The sequence below is a fragment of the Hyperolius riggenbachi genome, chromosome 4, assembly GCF_040937935.1.
Source record: "Hyperolius riggenbachi isolate aHypRig1 chromosome 4, aHypRig1.pri, whole genome shotgun sequence".
NCBI classification, from domain to species: Eukaryota; Metazoa; Chordata; class Amphibia; order Anura; family Hyperoliidae; genus Hyperolius; species Hyperolius riggenbachi.
The window spans coordinates 358,797,166-358,815,969 of record NC_090649.1 but is presented as its reverse complement, the minus strand read 5'-3'; the positions used below and the strand labels follow the sequence as shown (position 1 = coordinate 358,815,969).

The following is an 18,804-nucleotide window of genomic DNA, read 5'->3' as shown; positions in this document are numbered from 1 at the left end:
CCCGGAACTTTGCTGTAACCGCCGCCGCCGCTCGTAACAGGAGGGGGGCCCTCCGAGGTGAGGGAGGGGGAGGATAGGAGGGGGCCCCCCCGGGGAAAATAGTTTTTTTTAAGGGACATAAAAAAAAAAAAAAAAAACAGTCGGGCTGCCCTCCCCGGCTCTCCCATGCAGCGCACGCCTTCTAGGGGCCCCCAGGAGGAGGGGCAGTCGGGGCCCACCGATGGGACCGTCGGTGGTTCGGCGGCTCTGTCCGAGCCTGCATCCAGTACCCCCTGTATCGAGGCTTCAGGGTTCTCCAAATAAACCACCAAGTCGTCAGCATACAGGGATACCCTCTCCTCCAACGCCCCCACCCGAAATCCGGTTATGCAGGGAGATTGCCTGAGTGCGGATGCTAACGGCTCCATGGCGAGGGCGAAGAGCGCCGGAGAAAGAGGGCACCCCTGTCTGGTACCCCTATGCAGCTTAATTGTCTCAGATAGTGCAGAACCAATTTTTATCTGCGACTCAGGGGATTTATAAATAGTAGTAATCCAGGATATAATTTTGGCACCATAGTTTAATTTGGATAGGGTGGCCCAGAGGTATGGCCATTCAACAGAGTCGAATGCCCTCTGTATATCAATAAAAGCGAGAGCTTTGGGGGGGGGAGTCTTGGGTCACTCCACACAAGTGGGTATGAATGCGGCGAAGATTGATATCAGTGGTTTTATGTGGCATAAAACCAGTTTGGTCTGGGCTGACGACTTCAGTGATTGAAGAATTTATTCTTTTAGTTATTAATTTGGTGAGGATTTTTAAGTCATTATTTAATAAGGAGATAGGTCTGTACGATTGATGTTCTAAGGGATCCTTATCGGGTTTTAAGATAAGAATTACATGCGCTTTATAGAACGAAGGGGGTAGTTGGTTTTGATCTAGACAATGTTGGTAGGTTTTCTTTAAGTAAGGAGTTAAAATACGTGAGTACCTCTTATAAAATTCAATTGGTATTCCATCAGGGCCAGGTGATTTGTTAGGGGGAAAGCATGCGATAGCATCCAGAATTTCATCGTCTGTGATGTCTGATTCCATTGTGGAAGCAACATCATCATTCAGGGTGGGCAGGGTAAGAGCAGATAAGTGGGTGGTAATTTGCGCTTGGCTGGAATTGGAGTGAGATTTATATAGGTCTGTATAGTAAGAGTGGAATGAGTTTAAAATATGGGCCGGAGAGGAGGTAATATCCCCTGTGGAGAGCTTAACTTCAGGGATATTGGAAAGGGCGTCTGGAGGTCTTGAGATATTAGCAAGTAATTTCCCATTCTTATCTCCTTTCTCAAAGGTTAACTGCCTCCATTCCAAAATAGAGGTTTTAGTAATGTCGGACATATGGAGATTTAGGTTACGTTTAGACTGCATGAGAGATTCATATGTAGAGTCTGTGGGGTTATTTGTGTGTTCCAGTGCTGCCTGCTCCTCGGCATCTTGTAATGAAGTATAAGTAGACGCATACTGCTTCCTTTTGGCTGTTATCTGGTGATATATTCGCCTCTTATGCTAGCTTTGAAGGCATCCCAGACCATTTGTACGGAGGCAGTGCCTTCATTTAACTCCCAATATTGTTGTATAGCAAGTGTAATTTTGTCTCCAATATCTTTGTCAGATATCCATTTAGGGTCTAGCCTCCACAAATTCCTATCATGGTATATACCGATTTTACAAGTAATTTCCAGTGGGGCGTGGTCAGAGAGGCCACTCGGAAAATAAGCAGCACTGGAAACACATTGAAGAAAATCTGCATTAGCGAAGGCCAAATCAATCCTAGCTGCTGATCTATGTGTAGCTGAGAAATGTGAGTATGCAGTTGATTGAGAGTTTTTCCATCTCCAAACCTCGCATAGTGAGAGAGCATCCGCCCATCCACATAGATCAGAGTTAGGGAGTCGTGAGGGATTGCTGGAGTCACTGCCCATTTTTATGATGTCATTAAAATCGCCAATAATTAATAACTTCGCAGGGAGAAACTTCTGTAAAACAGCTGTAATAAGATCCAGTAGAGTTCTCTGCAAAGGTGGTGGTGCATATAGACCTACAATACATAGTATCCTCCCTGCCACATTAAGTTTAATAACTATAAATCTACCCTCATTGTCTATGTGTGAGCTTATAACTTTATGCGTTAAAGACTTGTTAATTAGAATGGATACGCCCCTAGAGAAGGAGGCGTACGTTGAGTGTAGGGCAGTGGCAACCCAATGCTTCTTTAGGGACTTGGTCGGCATACCATCCAGATGAGTCTCTTGGAGGATTAATATATGTGTTTTATATTTAAGTAAATACTGGAACATCAGGGACCTTTTAAACGGGGAGCGCAGACCCCTGACATTCCAGGATACAATGCTTAAAGGGAAGGTTCAGGGAGGGTGGGTAAAAAATAAAAATCAATTTCCACTTACCTGGGGCTTCCTCCAGCCCGTGGCAGGCAGGAGGTGCCCTCGCCGCCGCTCCGCAGGCTCCCGGTGGTCTCCGGTGGGCGACCCGACCTGGCCAGGCCGGCTGCCAGGTCGGGCCCTTCTGCGCTCCAAGGCCCGGAACTTCTGCGTCCCACGCCGGCGCTCTGACGTCATCGGACGTCCTCCGGGCTCTACTGCGCAGGCGCAGAACTACTGCGCATGCGCAGTAGAGCCCGGAGGACGTCCGATGACGTCAGAGCGCCGGCGTGGGACGCAGAAGTTCCGGGCCTTGGAGCGCAGAAGAGCCCGACCTGGCAGCCGGCCTGACCAGGTCGGGTCGGCCACCGGAGACCACCGGGAGCCTGCGGAGCGGCGGCGAGGGCACCTCCTGCCTGCCACGGGCTGGAGGAAGCCCCAGGTAAGTGGAAATTGATTTTTATTTTTTACCCACCCTCCCTGAACCTTTCCTTTAAAGGGGTCTCCATTGGCATAGCTTTAGAATGTTTAGGAGGGAGGGGGGCCAGTGATCAATCAATGAGTTAGAAACGGCAGGTCTCAAACAACCAGAGGACATGTGGAGGTACATGGTGACTAACAATAACTTCTATAAACCCACAATAAACAATTACCCTGCTGTAGTATAATTCAAAACTATACAGTACCACAGCTTAATCCCAACAACTATTTCAGAGTAGCGTAGAGCCCAGCTACATGTGCCAGGTGCTAGACCACTCCTCACTAACAGCCACACAACAAGGATAGAAGGTTAGGGAGAGCGGGGAGAGTAGGAAAAGGTTAAAGAAGAGAGGAGTAGAAGGAAAGGGGGAAGTAGGGGAGATAGGGGAGAAGTTAAGAAGAAGTTGAGGACGTGTGATGGCCAGGAGGTCCCACGCCCGGCTTCACCCGGTCAGACCGGGGGTACAGTAATTAAACCGTTGCAAACTATAAGTATGAAAGTTAAGCTAACCCATTCAGGATTGTATTATTGTGCATATAGCATACCAAGGATATGCTAGGTGCCTTAGCCCTCTGGTGCTTCCTCTGTTAATTTGCTGAGTGTTAGATATCGTGGTCTTCAATATCTCAAAGAGGGTATTAGTTGGAGTTCAGGGGTATAGTGCTCTGCTTGGGAAGGGGTCTGCATTAGTAGCTGTTACGGTTTCCCAGCTACCTCCCTCCAGATCCAGAGAATGAGTTCTGTAGAGTTAGGTTCTGTGTATCTAGCGGAGGCAGCATGACCGATATTAATGGAGGGAAGCAGCGTCTTCTGCTGAATCTATGTGTAGTTTTATTTAATTACATGTTCCACTAGACGGGCGTCACACCGAAATATATATTATTACTGACTGTGGGCAAAAAAGATGGGTTTAGAGTACGTCATCAACAGGGCACTATATGTTATGGAGAGGGGGATTTAGTGATATAGATCGAGAGGAATTCCCATTGCAAGCATTTAGTGATTGCTATAGTATCCCAGGACGAGGTGTTGGCTCGGCTCCGGAGGGCGGAGGAGGACAGATCAGGCGCAGACTGGGGTATAGGTCAGGATCAGGAACGGCCCAGTGACGGGGCCCGCCACCCTGGCCGTCTCCCGTCCACTCCCCAGAGCCGATCCAGAACAAGGACACCTCACCGCCTCAGGGCTCCCTCCCGCGCCCACAATCCAAAACAGCCCCCGCCCGCCACCCCAGCGATGAGAGCGAGGGACAGGGCAGGCGCCAGCCGGGGTGTAGGCCAGTAAAACACTGACCCATTGACGGGGCCGGCTACCCACTCCCGTCCCTCCCACCCCCCACGGACAAGACACCGGGACAGGGGCCCCACCCTCTTACAGTCAAACAGTGTAAAACATATATCACAGTAAAGCATATTAGACTGGAGTATAGCGTACATAGTGCGTTATCACACTAATGGTTAGTGCGTCAGCGCAGGGCATGGGCCACAACATATAGCAAGGAGATTCGCAGCAATTAAAATTGCCCTTAAAGAATAAGTAGCCGCCAATCTTGTCTAGCGTATATATTAGAGTTAGAGGAGAGCAGAGCAGTGGTCTCGTCCCGATTGGTGGTATCTGCAAGTTCGTATCGAGGAACGGGGGTAACTCCCGTGAGCCGGTAAGCCACCGCGGCAGGCTATCCTGTTGTCTAGAGAAAGTTCAAGGTGTCCGGTGAGTTAAGCAACCGCCGCTGCAGTCCAGCACAGGTGTCATTATGCTACCGGCTCTAACATGTGTAGACATATAACAGACCGGCCTCTCAGACCCAATAGTGGGAGTATATAACGTATACTGAGGGCATCGGATACAGAGACCACTAAGAATTTAGAAAGAGCATATATGGAGAGCAACAGTACCTGAGTGGTGGAGGGTCAGCTTCAAAACTGTAAGGCTTTACCGCAGTGTTTTAATCCAGGTCATTGCTTCTTCAGGCTTGTCAAAGAAAATTGTTGATTCGCCATCCTGCACCCTCAACCTGGCAGGAAACAGCACTGCGTACTTTATCTGTTTGTCTCTAAGCTTCAATTTCACCTGGACAAACGATTTCCTTTGCTTCTGAGTTTCGGCGGTGAAATCTGCAAAAAGCATGAGGCGGGTATTCTCAAACATGAGGTCTCCTTTCTTCCGCGCTGCGTTCAGGATTGCATCCCTGTCTCTGTAATTAAGTACCTTAAAGATCACTGGCCTAGGGAGTGCTCCAGGAGGGTCCTTCTTCGCAGGCATACGGTGCGCTCTTTCAATTAGAAAAAATGATGAGAAGGTGTCCTCCGGGAGGAGTTTGCGGAGCAGCGATTCAATGTAGTTTGGGACATTCTCATCCTCCGATCCTTCTGGGAGACCAAGCAGTCTCAGGTTGTTTCGCCGATTCCTATTTTCGGCATCGACTGCCCTTGCTTCTAGTGCTCCCAGCCTTTTCTCCATTCTCGGGATTGTGCGGGAATGCGACTGCTGAGTGTCTTCCAAGTCTGAGATTCTGCGCTCAGACTCTCTTGTTCGGTCCCTCAGGTTGGAGACATCTTGTCTTAAGAGATCTAGACCCGACTCATAGTTGTCCATCTTGAGGGTTAAGGTGGCTTGACATTGTTTTATAGCCCCTAGGATTTCATGCGGGTCTGGGGGGGGCGAAGGAGGAACCCCGCCGCCATCTTGATGCACCTCATGGCCTGTAGTCGGGACATCTTGTTTGTTTTTTTGGGCTGCTTTCGCTGGCGTAGGTTGAGACACAGCCTTTTCTGGAGAGATATTTTTATCTCCTTTGTCCCTCTCTCTGTCTTTGTCTCTCCCTTTGTTTCTTTGCGACATGTCAGGGTTATACGGAGAGAACCTCTCGGTCGTCCGTTGGGATCTGGACGGGCCTGGTGAGTCGCCTCTGCATGGGAGCGGCGGCACGGATTCCTCCTCCGTATCTGTACGTGGCGGGTCGTACCACTCCAGCTTTGAGCCTGCTGGGTCTGGAGGATGTCAGCCGTATATAGAAGCGGTTTTGAGTGCAGCGGTGTGGCGGATCGCAGTATATTTGAAAGCCGGGCGCCGGAGCTCCTTTCAAAGGCTGCTAACAGAGCGCCATCTTGGACACGCCCCCGAGAGAGAGAGAGAGAGATGAATCTACCTGGCTATCTGGGGTTCTCTTTGGACAACTGTTGAACACAAAATACAAGGCCATGCCTGGCTACATGTCTGTAAGCAGTGGCTGCATGGTGTAATGGTGAAGGGCTCTGCCTCTGAACAGGAGACCAGAGTTCGAATCTCGTCTCTGTCTGTTCAGTATGCCAGCACCTATTCAGTAGGAGACCTTAGGCAAGTCTTCCTAACACTGCTGTCTTGTCTAATTTTTCTCCTGACAACTGTTGAACACAAAATACAAGGCCATGTCTGGCTACATGTCTGTAAGCAGTGGCTGCGTTGTGTAATGGTGAATGGCTCTGCCTCTGACACAGGAGGCCAGAGTTCAAATCTCGTCTCTGTCTGTTCAGTAAGCCAGCACCTATTCAGTAGGAGACCTTAGGCAAGTCTTCCTAACACTGCTATCTTGTCTAATTTTTCTCTTGACAACTGTTGAACACAAAATACAAGGCCATGTCTGGCTACATATCTGTACTACTGCCTATAGAGTGTGCCCTAATGGCTGCAGCTCTGGTGCTTTGAGTCTGCCAGGAGAAAAGTGTGATATGAATGTTATTTGTCTTGTCTAATTTTTCTCTTGCATTAAGCATAAATGGTACATGCTAGGCTACTTTCAGCTACTTTCAGCTACTTTCAGCTAGTAGTGTTGGTGGTACAATGGATATGTTAGTTGCTTACCATACACTGAGGCCTGGGTTCAAATCCCTATCATGGTATATAAGCTGGTTTTTGAAATACTGGAATTCCCTGGCAGATGAGACCCTCCTCCCTCCGATAGGAGGGAATAGGTAGAAGGGTAGGAGGGAGGAACCCACAAACAGGCTAATTAAAATCTCCTCCAGCATTGAGAGCAGTGTGTATGTGTCTGCTGGCTGTGATATAGAGAGTCAAAGTTTTGCTCAATAGAGCTTTATGGGGCGAATCGAACTTCCGGGAAAGTTCGCGTTTGGTAGGCGAATGCGAACCCCCGAAGTTCGCCGGCGAACAGTTCGCGACATCTCTAGTGGTAACCCATGTTTGTTAGTACAAGATAATATACTTACCCTTTCAACATCCTTTCAACTTATCCATGGGTGAAAGGTAGTATGATTGTGCACGACGCAAATGGCCATATGAATGATCGAGAAAGAACAAAAATGTGAAACCTTAAAATGGTGATGCACAGCTGTGATAACTAGCAGTCCAAATTCAATCAATGATTTAATCCTCAACAATTGCAAACATGTTACTTCCATTTCCACTTTTTTTTCCAGAGTTTTTGCAAATTAAGCCTTAATGTTCTTACCGGTGGCTTGTAATTTTTCAATCGTAGGAAATGTCCTCTTATTGCGTTCATGCTTTGGTAGAAAATCTTAAGCGCTTTTGCAAAGTCAGCATCATAACTTGCTCTGTGCACCGGCAGTCTTATTACTTCGATCATAGAATTTGCAGAATCTGTTTTTTGAGCAGAGTTGCTTTGACTTGGCCTGCTAACTGGTCTTTCAAAACCTAGGAATAGGCAAGAATACAAACAAATGAATTGCTTCCGAAAGTGCAAGAACTAAGCACAGCAGTTAACCATTTAAAACATTGAAGTGAGAAGAATATGGAGGCTGCCATATTTATTTATTTTTAAACAATGCAGATTGCCTACCTGTTCTGCTGATCTATTTCACTGCTGCAGTGTCTGAATTACCCCAGAAACAAGCATGCTTCTAATCTTGTCAAACCTGTCAATAATGTCAGTATCACCCATACCTCCCAACATTTTGAGATGAGAAAGAGGGACACTTAAGCCACGCCCCTGCCACACCCCTAATCATGCCCCCATCACACCCCTAGTCACGCATACCATAAAGATTTCATAAGAAAAGTATGTAATTTTATAATTTAAACTGCACTGGTCCTTTCTATCCTGGTTCATTTTCCTTCATAGCACATGGAAATAAGAAATCTATGACTTTAAACGATGAGTATAAAGTTTAGAGTCAATTTAACACATTTTTCAGTAGGTCTGTTCATCAGTTCTGTGAGAGGGACAAATGAGGAGGAAAGAGCGACAGGGCTCCCAAAGAGGGACAGTTGGGAGATATGGGAGAGGGGGGGACACAGCATGGCAGCGGACACACAGCATGGCAGGGGACACTGGAGAAGGGGACACACAGCAGGGCAGAGCAGGGGACACTAGAGAGGAAGACACAGAAGGGCAGGGGACACTGGAGATGGGGACACACAGCATGGCAGGGCAGGGGACACTGAAGATGGGGACACACAGCATGGCAGGGGACACTGGAGATAGGGACACACAGCAGGGCAGGAGACACTGGAAAAGAAGACACTGCATGGCAGGGGACACTGGAGATGGGGACACACAGCAGGGCAGGGGACACTGGAGAGGAAGACACAGCAGGGCAGGGGACACTGGAGAGGAAGACACAGCATGGCAGGGCAGGGGACACTGAAGATGGGGACACACAGCATGGCAGGGGACACTGGAGAGGAAGACACAGCAGGGCAGGGGACACACAGCATGGCAGGGGACACTGGTGAGGGGGACACACAGCATGGCAGGGGACACTGATGAGGGGTACTCACAGCATGGCAGGGGACACTGAAGAGGGGTACACAGCATGGCAGGGGACACTGGAGAGGGGGACTCACAGCATGGCAGGGGACACTGGTGAGGGGGACACAGCATGGCAGGGGACACTGAAGAGGGGTACACACAGCATGGCAGGGGACACTGAAGAGGGGGACTCACAGCAGGGTAGGGGGCACTGGAGAGGGACACACAGCAGGGCAGGGGGCACTGGAGAGGGACACACAGCAGGGCAGGGGGCACTGGAGTGGGACACACAGCAGGGCAGGGGACACTGGAGTGGTGGACACACAGCATGGCAGGGAGGGGACACTGGAGTGGTACACACAGCATGGCAAGGGACAGACACACAGCATGGCAGGGCAGGGGACACTGGAGAGGGACAAACAGCAGGGCAGGGGACAGACACACAGCATGGCAGGGCAGGGGACACTGAGAGGGACACACAGCATGGAAGAGAGGGGACACTGAGAGGGACACAGCATGGCAGGGAGAGGACACTCAGAGGGACACACAGCATGGCAGGGGATACTGAAAGGGACACACAGCATAGCAGAGAGGGGACACTGAGAGGGACACAGCATGGCAGGGAGGGGACACTGAGAGGGACACAGCATGGCAGGGAGGGGACACTGAGAGGGACACACAGCATGGCAGAGAGGGGACACTGAGAGGGACACAGCATGGCAGGGAGGGGACACAGAGGGACACACAGCATGGCAAAGAGGGGACACTGAGAGGGACACAGCATGGCAGGGAGGGGACACTGAGAGGGACACACAGCTTGGCAGAGAGGGGACACTGAGAGGGACACAGCATGGCAGAGAGGGGACACACATGAGGCAGGGGTCAGAGCACTTATCAGTTGTGTAGCAAGGAACTGCAGGATGTAATACATTCTGCAGGATCTCTCCTGCACTGTGCAGTCACTGTGACAAGGACCATGCCAGGCAGCTGCACTGATTCACTTGCCTCCTCCAGCAGGTTTCAGCTTCCTGCTTCCTCTCTCATTCTGGGTCATGTGCTCTGCTGGGTCTGTGAAAAAAGGGGCGGAGCTAGACGGAGCTCAGTGTCAGTCCACACAGCCAATTAGCTTCAAGCAAGCAACACGTGTGTGTGTGTGTGAGATCATCAGACTGTCTCCAGAGCAGGAAGAGAGACAGCAGTTATGGGCATTGAGGCAGAGCAAGGTAATTATCCAAAGGGCACCTGGTGTACCTGCTAAAACGGGACTTAAGGAGGAGTGGGCGGGATCCGGGATGAGGGGGCGGAGCCCGGGATAGTCCCGCCCAAATCGGGACTGTTGGGGACTATGGTATCACCTGATCTGCTGCATGCTTGTTCAGGGTCTATAGCTAAAAGCATTAGAGGCAGAGGATCAGCAGGACTGTCCGGCAAGTGGTAGTGTTAAAAAGGAAATAAATATGGCAGCTTCCACATACCTCTCACTAAATTTGTCCTTTAATGCTTGTCCCGGTTATTACAACATTTAAAGTATTTCCTGTAACGATAGGTGTAGCAACACAGACGTTTGATTATTGTGTGATCTGCAGTATCACCAATAATGCAAACACTATGCCTGATTATGTGGTGATCTGCAGAATCACTAATAATACAAGTATAGCTGGCAGAGAACTGAGTGTATAATGCTTGGTGCTACAGTAACTGATTAGTTTGACAAAACCTCACCAGAGGAGCTGGTGGGTACTATCAGTGAGCACCCCACCAGTGACAAGGGCTCACTGGTGAGTAGAGTGGTCAGACAGGCAAGGATCGGCAGCAGGCGGGCAGGTACAGTACAAAATTGGCAGACAAGAGAGTAGTGAAATATCAGGCAGGGTCAGCAACAGAGTCAGATGGGCAGAAGTACAGAATCGATAAGCAAGAGCAAGGTCAGAGGTAAGCCAGAGTCATACACAGAATATCAAGTAATAACAATAATACAATAATCCTAGTCTTGTGTGAAATCCCCGATTCCCTCCCGGATCAAAGCACACCGGATACTGCCTAAGGTCTGAGCGCTAACACTGAAGTATTCGCAACAGCAGACAGGTTGCGAGTGATTCCTGAAGGCTTATGAAGCAGAGGAGATTCCATGGCCGCACCCCCTCCAATCAGCCAATCGGGAGCGCTGTGAGCCTCCTCTGACGTCAGCCGACCAGCAGGTCAGCTGACGCGCCTCCTCCCAGCATAAAGGTCCTGTCTGTGCACGCGCCCGCGCGATACAGCAACCCTACGAGCAATTGACAGTCCCGTCCTCGCCGTGCTAGACGCCGGAGGAGCGGGTGAACCGCCCGACCAGAAAACCGAGGCAGCTGTGGAAGTGCCCGCAGCTGCCTCTTCAGAAGACATTACATTTCCCAAGTACAATGTTTGGCAACAATATTTTATTTGGAAATAAAGGTGTATTTTTTCCATTTTGCGTCCATCACTGATTACAATACATCTGCAAAAATAACAGAAATATACTCTCATGATATTCATATTAAAAAAGTTGAGTCCCTAAGGTAATCATTTATGTATTTTTTTTTAAATGTCACTTTTTCATTTTTTTATGTTTATACATACATATGAGAGGGAGCAGGCTGGTGTTGTACTTTGATTTTTGGTTGAACTCGATGGACGTATGTCTTTTTTCAACCCAAATAACTATGTAACAAGTGGTTTATTTTGGTAATTATGGGAGGGGAGGTAAGGGGTTAATTTATGGGGTGTTTTATGTTTTTTTATTAAAAGTAAAGTATGTAGGGTGTATTTTAACTATTTGGTATCCCACTTTATCTTCCTGTGTGTACATCTGCACATAGATGGCAGATGAAATTCAATGTTGAAAAATGTAAAGTCATGCATTATGGTTGTACCAATGGTCTAGCACCATACAAAATAAATGGGATACAGTTGGGGACATCAAACTTGGAGAAGGACTTAGGAGTACTCATCGACAACAAGTTAAATAATCGTATTCAATGTCAAGCTGCTGCAGCTAAAGCTAATAAAATTTTGGGATGCATTAACCTCCCCAGCGTTCAATTTCCCCAGGATTTCTGTGCAAACAGTGATAAAATTTATTTTTAAAACTTTTTTTTTTCTGTAACTTGCCAAAATGTGTCAAGCAAGGGTCTAGTATACAGTGCAGGAGAGTATTGATGTGTATGCATGTTTACACTGTTCACAGCATGTTTTTTTTGAACTGTCATTTCTGTCCATACCGCTAGGGAGGTTAAAAGGGAAATAAAAACTCGAGATGCTAGCATAATATTGCCCCTGTTTAACTCTCTAGTAAGTCCACATCTGGAATATGGAATTCAGTTCTGTGCACCACATTACAGGAAAGATATTGCAGTTTTAGAGCAGGTACAGAGACGAACAACAAAATTGATACGTGGGATGGAAGGTCTCACTTACCAAGAAAGGCTTTATAAACTGGGTTTATTTAGTCAAGAGAAAATACGCCTTTGATGTATTTATACATGTTCATTAGATCTCCTCTGAGGGCAATATAAAAGCTTGGCGGGTGAGCTTTTTGTCCCTAGGCCTCCTCAAAGGACTAGAGGACATGATCTGCGCATGGAGGAAAACCGCTTTAGCCATTTATTTAGGAAAGGGTTCTTTACAGTAAGAGTGAGATGTGGAATGCATTGCCACAGGCAGTAGTTATGGCAAATTCTATACCTGCATTTAAAGGGGGCTTAGATGTTTTCCTTGTGTTGAAAGACATCCATGGCTACAATTACTAGGTAATGCCCAGTGATGTTGATCCAGGGATTTATCTGGAGTTGGTAAGGAATTTTTTCCCTTTTGGGGTAAATTGGAACATGCCTTGAAAGGACTTTCCTCGTGGTTGTGTTTTTATTTCATTGAACCCTTTGTTAAAATGGGTAATGGGTACTTTGTACCACTATACTCATTTTCTTCTGGGAGGGGGGCAGGCATCTGGGGTCCCCTTCTTAAAGAGGACTCCCAGATGCCACCATGAACCTCCCTAGGTAGTCATCGCCCCCACCTCCTTCTGGGGCAGTGGAGAAGAGCCCCCAGTCCATGGATTGGACAAGAGCTCTGGGGGGAGAGGGGAAGGCTTGGCCGCACCTCCCCCTGGAGCCCCTCCATACCATGGACCAAGCGGGCTGGTATAGCTCAGGGTGCAAATCCCCAGTCAGCTGGGGTTCCGCATTCTGGCTATCCGAGCCTGCATGGGGGACAAGGGGCTAAATATGCTCTGTAGGGGGAACCCCACGTCATTTTTTTTATTTCCTACCTTCTGAACATTGAAAAAAAAAGTTGAAAAAAATAGGAAAAGAATATTTTTTCCCACTGTTTTTTTAACGTATTCTGCAAATTTTGTGTTTCTAGCATGTAAGGGGGCTTTGCTATTAACCACTAAATTCGGAGGGTTTTGCTTCATTAACTAACCGCATTTAAATGTATACATTTTTCCCATGAAATTTTAAAATCGATTTTCTCAAAAACTATAAAGTCTTTTTTTAAAAATTTTGTTCCTTTTGTTCCCATTCTTTTTCTTAACATATCTGGCAAATTTGGTGTTACTACTATGTAAGGGGGCTTAGCTATTAACTGCTAAACTATGTAACTATGTAACTATGTAAAGTCAGCGGGTTTTGGCAGGCTTTTACTCACGTCATGAATCACAGCCTGTAATTCCGGACTTTAAAGGCAATCACGGGTAAAATCTGGGCCGAATTTGTAAGGCCATTTCAAATCTGGATCAAAATCACGACTGTGGCGGATTTTGATTCTGCCGTGGCTGGATTTATTTGAATCCATAATCGGAGGTATCCGAGCATCATTAGTCCCCTTTGCCAAGGCATTTTTGTCTGCCCTATGCCTTGACAAAGGGGACTGACTTGGCTCCGAAACGATCGTTGGCGATAACGGTTAGATGTTGTTACTACTTGTGATGGGACAATAAATTTGCATAGTTTTCAACTATGCAACTATGCGGAACCTTCTTCACAAGTGTTGGAATTATCTGCTGTTGGGTTCCAGCACCGGCAACTGACTCATGGCATGGTGTGCAATCTTTTCAATTTGGGTTTTATGTATCGAAAGCACATTTTATTTTAAAACTTGTCGAGAAATCCAATATGGCGGATTATCGATTTATCGATTAATCAAATTGTTTATATAATTGAATACGATAAGCATATTTTTACTTCCTTTAGGTACAGAAGATGAAGATCCAAGTGTATAATTATTATGGTTTAATAGAAGTATCCTGATTGAATGTTATTCATAGACAATTATAATTTGGGTTTGATTTTGTAATAGATAGCGGAGATGCCGCCGCAGCGGTGAGCAGCATGGCGGCTGTCTCTGCGTCTCTGCCGGCGGCCTTCGCCACACAGTTACATGGTGGAGTTTTGCCTGGTCCGTCAGTTGCACATAGACTGAGCCAGGCGACAGGACCTTTATGCGAATAGAAGGGGAGTCAGCTGATCGGCCGGTCAGCTGACTCCAGCAGTGCTCCCGATTGGTTGAGTGACTGGGGCGGCGCTGTGGGGCGCTCTCAGTATATATAGGACCTGCCTGTCAGTAGCTCCTCGTCTGCTGTTGCAAATGCTACGTGTTAGCACTCAAACCTTAGTCAGATCCCAAAGTGTGCTAGAACCAGCAGGAGCTGGGGATCCACACTTAGTCAGATTCTGTTGATAGCTAAAGTACTAATTGAATTGTATTATTTGTTATTACTTTCTGCTAGCTTTGACTACTCTTCTGCTTACTGATTCTGTGCTTCTGCCTATCTGATCCTGTTGCTGACTCAGCCTGAACACTTCTCTGACTTAAGCCTTCTGTCTTTGTACCGTATCTGTCCGTTTGTTGCCGAATCTGCTTGTCTGACTCTCCTAACCCTCACCAGTGAGCCTAGTCCCTGGTGAGGGATTCTCTGTACAGCTTAATCACCTGCTCCTCAGGTGACCAGTAGCTGCAGTACAGTCTTAATCACCTGCTCCTCAGGTAACCAGTAGCTGCAGTACAGTCTTAATCGCCTGCTCCTCAGGTGACCAGTAGCTGCAGTACAGTCTTGATCTTCTGCCCCTTAGGTAATCACCTGCTGCAGTACAGTCTGAATCACCCGCTCCACTGTGATCAGTATACGTTGTCTTACTGTGCACCACCCGCTCCTTGGGTGAACTGATTACTAGTACATCTGCATCTCCAGCTTGCTGGAGTGCTGATCCCTGTGTTCTGTAGAGATATCTCCCTCTCCCAGCTTCTCTGGGGGAGTTGGTATCTCTAGCTGTATTACTGCTGCACCAAACACCTATCTTTACATCTGGTTGTCCTGTGTCTCGCTATACTTGCCTTATTGGTGATTCTGCAGATCACCATATAATCAGGTATAGTATCTGTATTATTGGTGATACTGCAGATCACCAATAATCAGAAAATCTGTTCTTGCTGACATCAATCGTTACAGAACAGCAGACCAAACATTATGGATGCACTGCATAGTCAGGTTGAAGTCCTGACCACCGTGGTAAACAATCTTACCAGGGTGATCAATACTCAACAGACTCAGATCACTCAACTGTCTGGGACAGTACAGGTACTTCAAACGACTATTGATACAGTGCGATCCCCTTCAGTCACGGACCTTCGTATGTCCGTACCCGAAACGTTTTCTGGGCATAGATCTGACTTTCAGAATTTCAGAAACCGTGTGCTATCCTATTTTGAGTTGAGACCCAATCTGTCAGGCTCTGAAAACCAGAGGGTAACCTTTATAAAGACCCTTTTGTCAGGAGATTCACAAACATGGGCATATAGTCTTCGCACAGGGCATGAGGCTTTATCCTCAGTTCAGGAGTTTTTTAAGGCCATGGCCATTAAATACGATGATCCGGATATTGCTATCACGGCTGAGAGGAAACTAAAGACTCTCAGGCAAGGTCGTAATCCAGTGGAGGTTTATGCCGCAGAATTTAGGAGGTGGGCTGTATCAGCTAGTGGGGAACGTATGCTTTATTAGACTGTTTCCTGTCAGGACTATCCGATGCAGTTTCTGATTTGATGTTAGGTCATCCTGAGCCTAACTCTCTAGACGAAGCAATTTCATTGGTGGTGCGGGTTGATCGCCGCCTTTGCTATCAATAACAAACCCGTGGCAGAATTGCTGTAAGATCTGTTTCCTATGCCTCTTCTCCACCCTCATCACCCCAGGACGAACCGATGCAGATCGGTCAGTCTAGGTTAACACAATTGGAGAAGAATCGCAGAAGGTCAGAAAGACTCTGTCTATACTGTGCTGAGGAGGGTCACATTGTCCAGAATTGCCCTAAAAAGTCGAGAAACGCTGCCGCCTAGGTGTAGTCAGAGGTAATACCCTAGGCGAGCCGTGTTTACCTCTAGATAATAACCACTTACTCCTCCCTTGCTCCATTGCCTGGGAGGGTCGGGTCACGGCCACAGAAGCATTCGTGGACTCAGGCTCTGCAGCTAATTTTATAGATTATGACTTTGTCAAAAAAATTGGGGATTCCCTTACTTCCTTTAGACCGTCAGATTTTGATCACAGCGGTAGATGACTCTCCGTTACAGTGTAGACAGCCTCTCTCCCAGACCCCCTTATTGTTATGTAAAATAGGGGTTCTACATAAGGAGAAACTACAGTTCTTTGTCCTGCAAATGGCAACCTCCACCATAATCCTCGGTATGCCTTGGTTGCAACTACACTCCCCTCAGATCAACTGGGCTTCAGGTCAGCTACAAAGCTGGTCAGCCCATTGTCATCATCATTGTTTGGAGAAAGTTGCTGTTTGCGCCACTAAGGTTCAGGTAAAAGGGGTGCCAGTGCAGTACGCACAATTTTCTGATGTGTTTTGTCCAAAATCAGCAGAGAAACTCCCGCCACACCGGAGCTTCGACTGTCCCATAGAGTTAAGATCAGGATGTATGCCCCCTAGAGGCCATCTCTATAATCTGTCGGGGCCAAAGAAGCTGGCTATGCAGGAATACATTAAAGAAAGTTTGGCCAAGGGCTTTATCCGTCCTTCTCGGTCACCAGCAGGGGCTGGGTTCTTTTTTGTACAGAAAAAGGACGGTGGGTTTCGACCTTGTATTGACTATCGGGGTTTAAATAAGATCACAGTGAAAAATCGCTATCCACTGCCTTTGATTGACGATTTGTTTGCTCAGGTGACTAATGCCAGTATCTTCTCTAAGCTAGACCTACGAGGAGCATACAACCTGGTACGCATTAGGGACGGTGATGAATGGAAGAGGGCATTCAACATGCCCGATGGGCACTACGAGTATCTGGTCATGCCCTTCGGGTTGTGTAATGCTCCTGCCGTCTTCAAGGAGTTGATAAATGAAGTCTTTAGGGAAGTTCTGGGAAAATTTGTACTAGTGTATCTGGACGATATACTGATTTTCTCACCCAATCTAACGAAACATCGGAAACATGTGAAGTTCGTTTTAAGAAAATTGAGGCAGAACTCGTTGTATGCGAAGTTAGAGAAATGCCTCTTTGAAGTGACTAAGGTCCCTTTTTTGGGATATATTATTTCCACTTCAGGTCTCTCCATGGATCCTGAAAAAGTCGCTGCTGTATTGGAGTGGCCTCAACCTGTAGGATTGAAGGCACTCCAAAGATTTCTTGGCTTCACCAATTCACCAATTTTATTCTGTATTGTCACCCCTCACCAACCTTACCAAGAAGGGGGCTGACACGTACCATTGGACAGTAGAGGCACAGTCTGCCTTCGCTACGTTGAAAAAGTTATTTTGTTCTGCTCCCATTTTGAGACACGTGGATGTCACCTTCCCCTTCTTTGTTGAGGTGGATGCATCAGAGATTGGGGTTGGGGCTGTACTGTCTCAACGCTCTGGCCTTCAAGGCAAACTACATCCCTGTGCCTTCTTTTCTCGTAGGTTCTCTCCAGCCGAGAGGAACAACGATATTGGCAATAGGGAAGCCATTAAGTTAGCCTTTGAAGAATGGCGCCATTGGCTGGAAGGGGCAGAACATACGATCACGGTTTATACTGATCATAAAAATTTGGAGTACATTGAAGGGGCCAAAAGACTTAGCCCCCCCCCCGACAGGCTCGCTGGTCCTTGTTCTTTTCAAGGTTCAGGTTTGTCATCACGTATACACCGGGAAGAAAGAATGTCAAAGCAGATGCATTATCTAGGTGTTTTGAGCCCGAGACAGTTCAGCCATCAACCCCTGAGACCATCTTACCTCAAAGACTGGTGGTGGCAGCCACGGAAACCTGGGAAACTGGGCGGTTACCCTAGGGTCTTACCAGCAAGATATTCCAGAAGGGAAGCCCGAGGGGGTCTGTTTGTGCCACTTCCTTTTCACCTACAACTCTTGCAATTGTTCCACGCCCATAAGAATGCAGGGCATCCCGGGGCTGCTCGAACTCAGGACCTACTGGCTTAGTGTTGGGCGAACAGTGTTCGCCACTGTTCGGGTTCTGCAGAACATCACCCTGTTCGGGTGATGTTCGAGTTCGTCCGAACACCTGATGGTGTTCGGCCAAACCGTTCGGCCACACGGCCGAACTAAGAGCGCATGGCCGAACGTTCCCCAAACGTTCGGCTAGTGCTGTGATTGGCCAAACGGGTCACGTGGTTCGGACCCGAACGCGCTCTGATTGGCCGAACGGTTCACGTGGTTTGGGCCCGAACGCGCTCTGATTGGCCGAACCACGTCATATCTCCGCCATTTGTCTGTGGGTGTAGCTTTGGGTAGGCAGGCAGGGTAGTTCTCTTTCCAGCCAGGCTAGCCAGGGTCCCCCCAGTCATTGTGTGTCGCTGCTGGGAACAGTAGTACACCGCTCGCTCAGCCACACTATATAGCATTGTGTTTACTGCCACTCTGTGTACACCGCTCAGCCAGACTATATAGCATTGTGTTTACTGCCACTCTGTGTACACGGCTCAGCCACACAATATAGCATTGTGTTTACTGCCACTCTGTGTACACGGCTCAGCCAGACTATATAGCATTGTTTACTGCCACTCTGTGTACACGGCTCAGCCACACTATATAGCATTGTGTTTACTGCCACTCTGTGTACACCGCTCAGCCAGACTATGTAGCATTGTGTTTACTGCCACTCTGTGTACACGGCTCAGCCAGACTATATAGCATTGTTTACTGCCATTTTGTGTACACGGCTCAGCCACACTATATAGCATTG

General features: G+C 47.7%; 1 protein-coding gene and 1 long non-coding RNA gene across 3 annotated transcripts in view; one reads left to right on the top strand and one right to left on the bottom strand.

Moving 5' to 3' along the window:
* LOC137504028 (kinesin-like protein KIF28P) overlaps nucleotides 1-18,804 on the bottom strand; it is a 524,300-nt gene that overhangs the window by 58,470 nt on the left and 447,026 nt on the right. For both annotated transcript variants that reach the window (XM_068231935.1, XM_068231937.1), the window contains one exon: nucleotides 7,340-7,542. In XM_068231935.1, the coding sequence (XP_068088036.1) occupies nucleotides 7,340-7,542 (203 nt within the window). The remainder of the gene's footprint in view (nucleotides 1-7,339; nucleotides 7,543-18,804) is intronic.
* The window catches only part of LOC137504035 (uncharacterized), a 458,442-nt gene continuing 449,417 nt past the window's right edge, over nucleotides 9,780-18,804 (top strand). The window contains exon 1 of the long non-coding RNA XR_011019403.1: nucleotides 9,780-9,822. This is a non-coding gene — a long non-coding RNA (uncharacterized lncRNA). The remainder of the gene's footprint in view (nucleotides 9,823-18,804) is intronic.